Source organism: Mytilus edulis, chromosome 7, assembly GCF_963676685.1.
Source record: "Mytilus edulis chromosome 7, xbMytEdul2.2, whole genome shotgun sequence".
In the NCBI taxonomy this organism is placed as follows: domain Eukaryota; kingdom Metazoa; phylum Mollusca; class Bivalvia; order Mytilida; family Mytilidae; genus Mytilus; species Mytilus edulis.
In genome coordinates, this window is record NC_092350.1 from 27,727,423 (window position 1) to 27,738,508 (window position 11,086).

The 11,086-nt window shown below is 30.1% G+C and overlaps 1 protein-coding gene across 1 annotated transcript in view; it reads left to right on the forward strand.

Annotated features, from left to right (window-relative positions):
* LOC139483052 (uncharacterized) overlaps nt 1-9,847 on the forward strand; it is a 28,634-nt gene extending 18,787 nt beyond the window's left edge. The window contains exons 2-3 of the mRNA XM_071267078.1: nt 7,219-7,358; nt 8,948-9,847. Of these exons, the coding sequence (XP_071123179.1) occupies nt 7,219-7,358; nt 8,948-9,283 (476 nt within the window). The 3' untranslated portion in view covers nt 9,284-9,847. The remainder of the gene's footprint in view (nt 1-7,218; nt 7,359-8,947) is intronic.
* Nucleotides 9,848-11,086: the final 1,239 nt, after the last annotated feature.

The following is an 11,086-nucleotide window of genomic DNA, read 5'->3' on the forward strand; positions in this document are numbered from 1 at the left end:
TTTATATTATTTGTTTTTGCGATTTTGTGTGATGAGTAGTCTTATGTGTGGTTGTGCTGTATTTCTGTCACATAGTGTTGTTATTTTAAAGATGTTTCAAACATGATCATATAAGTTGAAAGTTTGGTTAGCCATTATACCAGATATAACCTACCATTGTTTTCTTAAAATGTCCTGTTCAAAGTCAGTAATATGGCAGTTGTTTTCAAATAGTTTGTTCCTATGTATATTGACGTTTGTTTTTGTTGCATTTCATTTATTCTTCCTTAATCGATTTGTGACTTTTGAACAGCGGTATAATTCTCTTGTCTTTTTCTAATGTTAATTCCATTTAGCAATCTGAATATAATTGAAAAGTTACAATTGTATTAGTTATCAGCGAGGACATCAAATGCATGAATGTGAGCTTAAGATATACATGATTAGTAATTATGATATTAACGTATAACGCAAAGCTTCCTTGTGATCTTAATCGAAAAGGAATTTACTGTACTGCTAAGACTTTTTAATTGAAAGATTACATGGTGCAAGCTGTTTGTTTTGTAAGTCTCAAAATATTGATAAGAAATTGTTATATTTTGAATTATTCATTGAACAAGGTATTAAATAAAACTGGAAATCAACATCAAGTTTAGAAAACCTCCATTTCTTCTTACCCCTTAATTTCATGGTGTTAGTTCAATAATTTTTCAATTTGATGAAATTACCTTTTTTTTCGGTTTAGTTGATTTTTTCATATTCAACCTAATAATTATAATTTAAAGACATATTGTGCATTAAAACTTACCTTAAGAAAAAAATTGCCAAAACTTGATAGTATGACTAAACCTTTTCATGATATGTAAACATGAAAACTTAGGAACTAATCTTAGTCCATGCATGCATGGACAAAGGCAACTAACGCTAACTTAGTCCATGCATGCATGGACTAACACAACAGACTTAGTCCATGCATACATGGACGAAGGCAACTAACCTTAACTTAGTCCATGCTTGCATGGACTAACACAACAGACTTAGTCCATGCATGCATGGACGAAGGCAACTAAAGTTAACTTTTTTAAAGTTAAAAAATTTATATATGCATGCATGGACTAACATAGCATTTTTAAAGCAGACTTAGTCCATGCACGCATTGGCTAACCCAACTTGTAATGTATGCATAGTTTGGTTATACCATGCATATATGAACTTACCCAACGAAATTTGTAATCATGAATAGACTAAGACCAAATTTTTCATTTAGATGTATAAATAAGCGTCATTGTTTTATCAGCATTAGTCCATGCATACATGAACTAACCCAACTTATTAACGTAGTCCATACATTTATGAAATCCTAGGATAAAGAAGGAAAACTGTAAATGTGACATAGACAACAACCCGACAAAAATATGAAAGTAAACCCAAGGCTACAAATAGGTATTTGATACGAGAATCCCTTATTTATTAATGTGCCCTAGATCAAGAAAATTAACGCCATTCTACACTCCAAAAAGTACGCTTCAACCAAAAAAGGAAACAACATCATGACGAATAAAGACCAATTATTCCTTACTTCGACCAGACACAACAATGAAACATATTTTGTGAGCACCCAACCTCCCTTCTTTATTTTCAGCCAATGTAAGTCTTCTTGATTTCCCTAGTCAGCAGTTACAGGCTGATATATTGTTCAGTGTCAAATAATAGAACTATCATTTGATTTAATGAGAGTTTAGGATGAAATATTTTGTCACATTTTTTTTCTTTGGTGGCTAAATCTCTGAACTGCTTTTCTTCTTCATTTTATTCAATCCTGCATATTGTTCATCCGGACTTTTTTGCTGGTTGCTCATTTTACATTTCTTTTACTCGAAACTCTTGTCACGCCTTTCTTAAAATTTAACCAAATCTCAGGTCAAAATTAAATTACAGCTCAACGGGTTCTTTGTGATATTTAAGGGACAATGACATCAATGACAGGAACGTGTATACTCTTTGTTTTAAGAGTCTTCAAAAACTGTGGAAGGTATACCAAGCATATTCTTTTGAAGAAAGACATTTGTCTTAGGAGTATATTTTATACTCACAAGATAACGATAAGGATGGCTGTTTCATGACTAGCACAAAGTTCATTCAAGAGAACATTTTAATGTAATATGATTGCGAGTTTTGATTCGTACTTAAATCACATGACAAGCTAGATGGTAACAACTTAACATACAAGATCAAGAACTCAAGTCATGACACTTAGAAGAAAACTATTGTGTAAATAACAGGAACATACTAATTTTTAGTAGCATAAATTCTTAAGTATAAAAGGTACATGTAGTAATGCAAAGCGTACCCCTACCTTGCAGTGTGTATGTCAGTCAGTTCATCAAAGACAAAAATAAAAGATTATGAAATCATTTATTACAGAAAGTTTCAATAATAACAAATTCATATAAATTATGTAAACTTTATATCAATCTTTAACAGTAACAAAAAAGTGGTTTGATCAACAAAACTCCTACAAAAATACTAACTACCGTACATGTACAATATTTAAAATATCACAAATGGAAATAAGTGTTGTATCAATGAAGATCAACAAATTTATTTTTCTTTTATTCATGATATACATCAAAACCTTTCAAATCTGAATTTTAAGAACCTCAGGAAGATAAGATAATTAATAAACAAGAACATTTTTTTTGAATGATTTGTTGATAAAAAATATGGATATATGGTTAATTTAATACTTTTTGAGTGAAACTAGGTAAAATATTACCAACAATGCGAGCACAATGAAATATCAAATTCATCATCATTATCACAGTCAAATAACAAGAAGTGATTGTAACAGGATGCTGTAAAAAATCTCCCAAACTAAAGCTCCCATAATTTGCCATTTCCATGGTCCCATATATCATTTGAAGTATTTTATTGTCAGATACAATTAGTATAGTTTACTTTAGGGGTGGAGATCTGAACTGTATACAAGTTTTCAAAAAAGGAGGGGATAGGCTTACCCCGGGGACTTCACCTATATTTAATATAATTTGTTTTGCTATCTCTTATAAGAATATATATGTCTAGGGGTGGGGATCTCGTTCTATTACAAGTATTCAAACATAAGGGATGGGGGTGAACCCCCATAGAATTCACCTATATTTCGGTTTAGTGTTCAATACAAAATTATATATTGTTTAGGATGGGGATCTCGACCATTTACAAGTATTCAAACAATAGGGGGGGGGGATTGTGACCCCTAAAAACTTATATTTCATCTAATTTATTGTCTCATACAATAATATATATATATGGTTTAGGGGTGGGAATCTCAATTATTTACAAGTTTTCAAACATGAAGGGATGGAGGTGACCCCCAATGGACTCTCCCAGTATTTTGTTTAATGTGTTTTTATGTCCCATACAATATAAAAAAGAAGATGTGGTTTGATTGTCAATGAGACAACTGTACACAAGAGACCAAAATGACACAGGCATTAACAACTATAGGTCACCTTACAGCCTTCAACAATGAGCAAAGCCCATACCCCATAGTCAGCTATAAATGGCCCCGATAAGACAATGTGAAACAATTCAAACGAGAAAACAAAAGGCCTAATTTATATAAAAAAAAATGAATACAAGTGAACGTGGAAGACTATATAGTGTTTGGAAGTAGGAATCTTGACTGTTTTCAAGTTTTTGAAGAGGGGACGGGGTAACATCCCTTTAATTTGATTTTTTTTCCATACAAGAATATATATGGTTTAGGGGTGGGGATCTTGACCTTTAACAATTTTTTTTTATTTAATATAAGATTTCGCTATATTTTTCTATAAATTAACTTTATCTTATACCTAATAGAAAAATGAAATAAAAAAATGGGGTCACCGTTCAATTACACTCACAATCTGCCTTCGAGAAAAGCATACATTTTTGCTAATGTCCTTTTTTTCTGTTGAATTATTAGGAGAAAAAGCGGAAATATAGAAATTAAAAAAGAACTAAATTACAGAAATGGGTAAAATTTTACAATTATTTAGTTTATGTACAGCTTTTTCGAAAATAACAATAAAAAATATAGGTCATCGATGAGTTAAAAAAGATATCTAAATTTTAATGCCAAAATATGGCATTTTTGCACCCAAGGGAGATAATTTGGAGCTTTTTCAATGATATCTACATTCTAAAAGTCACCTGGGGCCAACATGTATTGATTTGTTGGAATAAGTTTTGTACCATATGATAATGTAACCACTTCTTAAGGTAATTAATAAAATTTGTAATGAAAAATAAACGTTTGATTTTTTCTAAAAATTTTATACCTGCAAGCCTCCTTAATCAATGGCAATAAAAAAATCTTTTTAAAAATAAGTGGTCCTAGAAGGCACTAGTCTAGATTAATAAGCAATTTAATTTCTTTTTTATTGAGCCAAAAGACAAACGATTCCCATTATACATATTAGCGCAGAACACACATCGACTGATACATAAAAAAGAAGAGGTGGTATGATTGCCAATGAGACAACTATCCACAAAAGACCAAAATGACACAAACATTATCAACTATAGGTCACTGTACGGCCTTCAACAATGAGCAAAGCCCATACTGCATAGTCAGTCATATAGTTTTGTTGGTTAATTTTGTGAGGTTTAAATTTTTGGCTTATAAAATATAGGCACATTTAGATAGCTTAGTTATTTCAGGAAAAAGAAACTTTTTTCCAATTATTTTGTTCATTTGTGAACAGTGACATGTTCAACTTTAACTTTTTAAAAATGCATGATTTTGGTGGATAGAAAAGCTGTATATAGAAATGGGATATTGCACAGTTATATTCAAAATATCTAAAACTGACATACATTGTTTTCTAATGAATTTCATGATATTGTTTCAAACAAAAAAGTGTACATTTATAATAAAATATCTAAAATCTTAAAATGTATAAAGTGTACACATGTACAAAAAAAAAATATATATTAATGGCATACAAGGTTATAATAATGGTATTTGATATTTACCTTTTAGTAATTTTAAAATGTGATAAAAATTGTTTATCTATTCATAGTTCTGAGTAATTCTTTCCTTAATACAAATTGAGTCTTACAAACAAATGACAGTGAAGAAAACAACATCAATTTTGAAAATTAAGAACTTTGTTAGTACCAATTATTTAACATACATGTAGTTCATTAAAGATAACTTTTACTCATACTTATTAAATCTTAACAATAATTAAACAATTGGTGGATGGATATAAAACAATAAAATGAGATACTCAAAACAAGTTTTCACATTTATCAATAGTCTGCGTTTTCAAAATATCATTCGATGTTTACCCAGTTTGTTTATTTTTTATTTATACAGAATTTCAAAAAAAATTGATATAAAATATTATGTAAAATACTTTAAAAAAAATTGCAGTTAAGAGAGAATAAAAATAAACCAGATAAATAAATACTAGAAGCCTTATTCATGATTAAAAGTGTCACTGTTGAGTCTTTTGTTGAAGTATTATTGCAAACCCAATTAAATTTTTCCACAGTTTCACTTGATAGTTACCTGTTAAAACTTTTATGTCTCAAAATATAAAAGATTGAAAAAAAATATTATCAATATTGATTAAAAACACAAAATCGAATGCAGTTTATTTAATTTAAAAAATGATATTACTATCTATTTAGCAGTTATTTTTTTTAATCAAGTAAATTAATAGAAGAGTGACATCTTAAGGTTGTACCTAACACTACAGGGAGATAACTCTGTAAAAATCAGCTAAACATTTTAATCACATTGTTTGTTAAGGAAATGTTATGCTTCTCGATGATTAAAATAAGTGTTATTCAAACTACTATATAACCAATTAATTTTTTCTGATAAAGTGGTTGGTTCAAATTTTTTAAAGTTTTTATATTTTTGTCAAAGGGTAAAAGGTAACATTTTGTCAAAATTTCATGAAAATTAAACGACCCAAATTAAAATTAGCCAAGGTGTTGGGTAACCACCACAAGAAGAAACTCAAAAGGTCCAATTGAAAAAATATGCAGGATACAATAGCTTTAATTGTACTTGTTCAATGGAACAAAAGAAGTGCCAAAAGTTTAAATCAACTATCAAATAATTGGTACATTAGAGTGTATGTTTCATTATACATGTAATACGTTATTTGATGGGCTATTACTGCAAATCTCCCATTATTCCTTAAGAATTGCATTTAAGAATTGAATGCTTCTTTTTGTAAATTTATTGGGGTGTAAAAGCATTGACTGAAGTACATTTTGTATGAAACGCAGAAGCGCTTCATACTAAAAATGTGCAAACGGTCAACGCTTTTACACCCCTATAAAGTTACAAAAAGAAGCATTCAATACTTATAATTACATTTTTAGCTATGATCATGAAAATACGAATTTTATAAATTTTGTATATGATTCACCTGTGCACTTTATTGTGGGACCACGTGCTATCATGAATGAAAAGTTTTATTGAGTGATGCAATTGCTTACGGAATAACATGTGATGTGCAGTTAACCAATCACAATAAAGTATTAAAATGAAACATACATCTTATGTAATTATATAGTGTTAAAATAATAGGTTATGTTTTACAAATATTAAAAAAATTAGAATCTACTACACTGGTGACATTGTTGTGATTTTCTGTTCTTCATATATTCTTTGTCGAAAAGCTTCAAATTTTGACCCTTGACAAACAAAATCATTGCATGAGCAGGAAACCTAAAAGTCTGGCTAACATGTTTAACCCAGCCACATTATGTATGTCATGCCTGTCCCAATTCAGGAGCCTTCAGTTCAGGGGTTGTCGTCACATTTTTGTTTTTTTGTTTAAATTGTTTTACATTGTCAATTTGAGGCACAATTTATAGCTGAATAATATGGTATGTGCTTTGCTCATTGTGGAAAGCCTTATGGTGACCTAGACTTGTTAATTCTTGTGTCATTTGGTATCTTGTGAAGGGAGCTGTCTCATTGGCAATTGTTCCACATCTTCTTTTTAATAAAGCAAAGGAAATATAAGATTTCATTACCACTTATCTAAAATAAAGAGTAAATACTTTCCAATTCATTGGAAATTTATGATGGCCATTAGCTTCATGTTTAAGCAAAATGATGTCATAGCAATTCACTGCTCTGTGAAGCATAAACTGCCTTTTGGTAAAAAAAAAAAAAGATTAATTAATACTGACAAATAGTTAATAACATTTAAAAAATAATTTCAGAAACAGCAGGAGATTTGCCATTCAGACTTTATGAAATTATTGAAGCTAAGCAGAATACCAATGCAACATTACCAGTAAATCTTGACACACCAAATACGGAAGTCTTTGATTTCCTGGAAGAAGAGGAAGTATATGCACCAGTATGTATTTGTTTTGTAATTATTATTATACTCCAACTTTTAAAAAGTTGTGGTAAACTGTTTAACCTCTGTCAGTCCCATGTATATTTTCTTTGCTTTTTTCTCAGGAACTGCTTAACAAGAATTTCCAAAATTTGGTTTCAGGGTTTATATAAGTAAGCTATACTGTGTGATGTGTTTTCAGATTTATCACTTAACAATTTCCTGTTTTCCAAACACTGGTATTATTTTACACAGGGTAGCCATGTTGAAAACTTACATCACATTTTTCTATAGAAATAGCTATTATACAAGGATTTCAGAAATTTGATTTCAGGGTTTATGTATATATAAGTTAGATATACTGTTTGATGCATTTTCAGAATTATTACTCAATAAATTTCTGTCGACAAAATACTTTTAGGTACCATTCTTGTCAGATTTTTAAACAACTTATTCTAAAATTTAACATCAGTTCTATCTGTGACAAATTCTATGAGGGTGGACGACCAACTTTCTTTTAAAGAGTTATGCCCTTGGAAATATTGAATTTAAGTATATTGGCCTCTGTAGTGCCCTAACTTGTACAAATCTTCCTAGATTTTCATAAAACTTATACTATAGGTAGATATCAGGAATATCTTGGAAAAGTTCTATAATTAAGAAATGATTGATGCAAGCTATACTTTTATTGTAGTTTTAACAGGGGTAGGCATTATACTCATGATTATTATTGCCCGAGCCATAGTGAGGGCTAAAATAACACAAATATAATGCCTACCCATTTTAAAACTACAATAAAGTATAGCTTGCATTAATTATTACAATTCTGAATAGGACAATTAAGGTAAGTATAAGTGTAAAAGCATTTGTGTAGGCACTTCCATGAACCTCCCTTTTTTGTTTGTAAAGAAGCAAACGGCTGGTACTGTGATTAGTGATTAGTACTATCATATTCACCATTTAAGAGTTTGAAAGTGTTTGAAAGTTTAGGAAATATATTAAGTGCATGATGATTTGATAAAGTTCATTATTCTGAAGAATTCAATAGTATGTATGTAAAAGAAGCATGTCATATTAGACCAGTGGACAATCCCTTCCTTTTTTCAAGAGTTATGCCTCTTAGAAAAATTAGATTTATGAAAAGTGCTATGACAGGGCTACCAAAAAAGTGTTTTTATCAAGAATATTGTCCTTCAACCTTGGATAGATAAAATATGTGCACCATGGGGGACATACCACAACTCTGTTGTTTTATTTTTATTTTTTAGTAAAACTTATTTCTAGCTTGATGTGGTATGATTGCCAATGAGATTTCCCCACCAGAGAATAACTGACAATGCTAGCAACTATTGTTCACTGCACTCCTTCAATAATGATCAGATTCAACAATACAAAAAGCTCAAAAATCTAACAATAAAACATAAATTTGTTTAAGGAAATATTGATATCATTTAAAAAAAGAGAAAACAAAGCATATGTTTGCTAATAAAGGCTTGCTCATGGTCACTCAGACAGTTTAATTTGCACTATATATGGGAGGAACATGTATAATATGGCCTCTTGTTTACAAAAGGTTCTTTAATTTATCAAAATATAACTTTTTGCAGATTATACTTGGAAAGAAAACAAAGACAGCTAATAGCCCACTGAAAGTAGATGATTTTGGCGTTTTTGATGTACCAACATATGCTGGCAAGTGGCCACAAATTGGTAAAGTTGTGGAATTTGTTGGGGACAAATTAAAGGTGCAGTGGTACAAAGGTTCAAAAACCACAATTTGGAATCCTTGTACAATTCCAGTCAAGGGTCAGAAAGGTGAAAGACAACCATGGACTGAATTAGTTTCAAAAACAGATGTAAAGCTGTCTGGTTTCCAGTTAACGGCATCTTGTTTTTTACCAAAGCATGTAAAAGACTTTATTGATGGATATGATTTTAATTAAATGAAATTCTGTGTTGTCAAAGATCATGTATATTTTATTTTAAGAATTGAATGAAAGGAAGAGATATACTAATGGCTCTTTTTGGCCATTAACAATGAATATTTTTTCCCCAAAAAAATTGGTTTAGCATAAATATTGATATCAAATATGTCAGGAGCCTCTGGCCTTTGTTAGTCTTGTATTATTTTAATTTTAGTTTCTTGTGTACAATTTGGAAATTAGTATGGCGTTCATTATCACTGAACTAGTATATATTTGTTTAGGGGCCAGTTGAAGGACGCCTTCAGGTGCGGGAATTTCTCGCTACATTGAAGACCTGTTGGTAACCTTCTGCTGTTGTTTTTTTATTTGGTTGTGTTGTTGTCTCTTTGACACACTCCCCATTTCCATTCTCAATTTTAAAATTTGACCTAGAATTTATTTGAATGTAATGATGGTTTTCCAAAAGTGTTAAATTAAGGGGAATTGTTTTATTGATATTTTTGTATTTGACAAATGAAAACCGGAAAAATTGATATTTAGATTAAGGCCTTAAATGTATTCAAAAACTGGAAAAAAACCATAAGAATGGAAATTATATTGTGAAATATGCTAAAAAAAAATGTAACAAATTAACTTTTTATGACTTAATAAGTTTTTATATTTAAATGCTTGAAAATTTATGATTGATATTGAAAAAATACAACATCATTTTATTTGTTGGTAGATACTTATAGATTTAGTATTTTTGTTTTTTAAACTCAATGCATTTTTTCATTGTCATGTTATCCAAGGGTGATAATCTGGTTTTAAGTAATATATACTACTGCAACTGTTTGTCAATGCAACTTCTCTGAAATCACACAATACTCAACAGAAGTTCTCTGTTGACTACTTTAGGTTTATCAGAATGCTCACAAAGGTTCTTTTTATGCACCACTTACAATAGTCTCCAGGGAGGGGGCACTTCCTGTATACAAGGTGATAAGACAAAGCTGCAAAAAGCAATTTTTTCAAGTTTGAAAACAAGTGAATAGGTCAGGTAAACTATCAGAAATAAATAACTCTTTGTCTCATCTTTCTTGGTGTTATTATCTGTGTTTTTTAATCAACCAATATACCATTTTTCTCTCTTTTGACATTTTAGTTTTCTATACTGTTACATTACACATCAAATGAAGCCCAAAAATTATGAAAAAAGGTAACATTTGACTAAAACAATTTATGAAAAGGAACACATTTTTAAAAATATCAATTATATGTAAAGCTTTGGGTAATAGCCAGACTCTAGAGTCACCCTATCGATTAAGTATTGGATCCCCCCTCACATTGATAGTAGAGGACATTATGTTTTACAGTTTGTTTGTCTGGTTTTTTGTTCAACCATTCTTTTGTCAGTTGTCCCTCTTCAGGTTAAAATTTGTGGTTAAAGTAGTTTGGGATGAAGTTGAAATGACCAATCAACTTGAAACTAATTCACATTATCCCTAGACTATGGTTTGATCTATTTATTAATTTTAATGCCAATTAGAATTTTGATCCAATTTCATGGTTCACTGAACACATAAACTGATAATCTCAGTTGTGAGTCCATATACTATGGACAAATTCCTGTGTTGCTGTTTTTTTTCTTTCTTTTGTACCCAGGTGTAGTTAAATGATACATGATGTCAACACAGTCAAAATTACTTAACTGCAAATAGAACGAACTTTATGAAAACTCTTTAGTATATATATTTGTTTGAAATTTATTTTTATTTTAACCAATTTATTTGATATACATTCATAACAGCCCTTTAAGTACCTTTAGAGAAATAGATTATT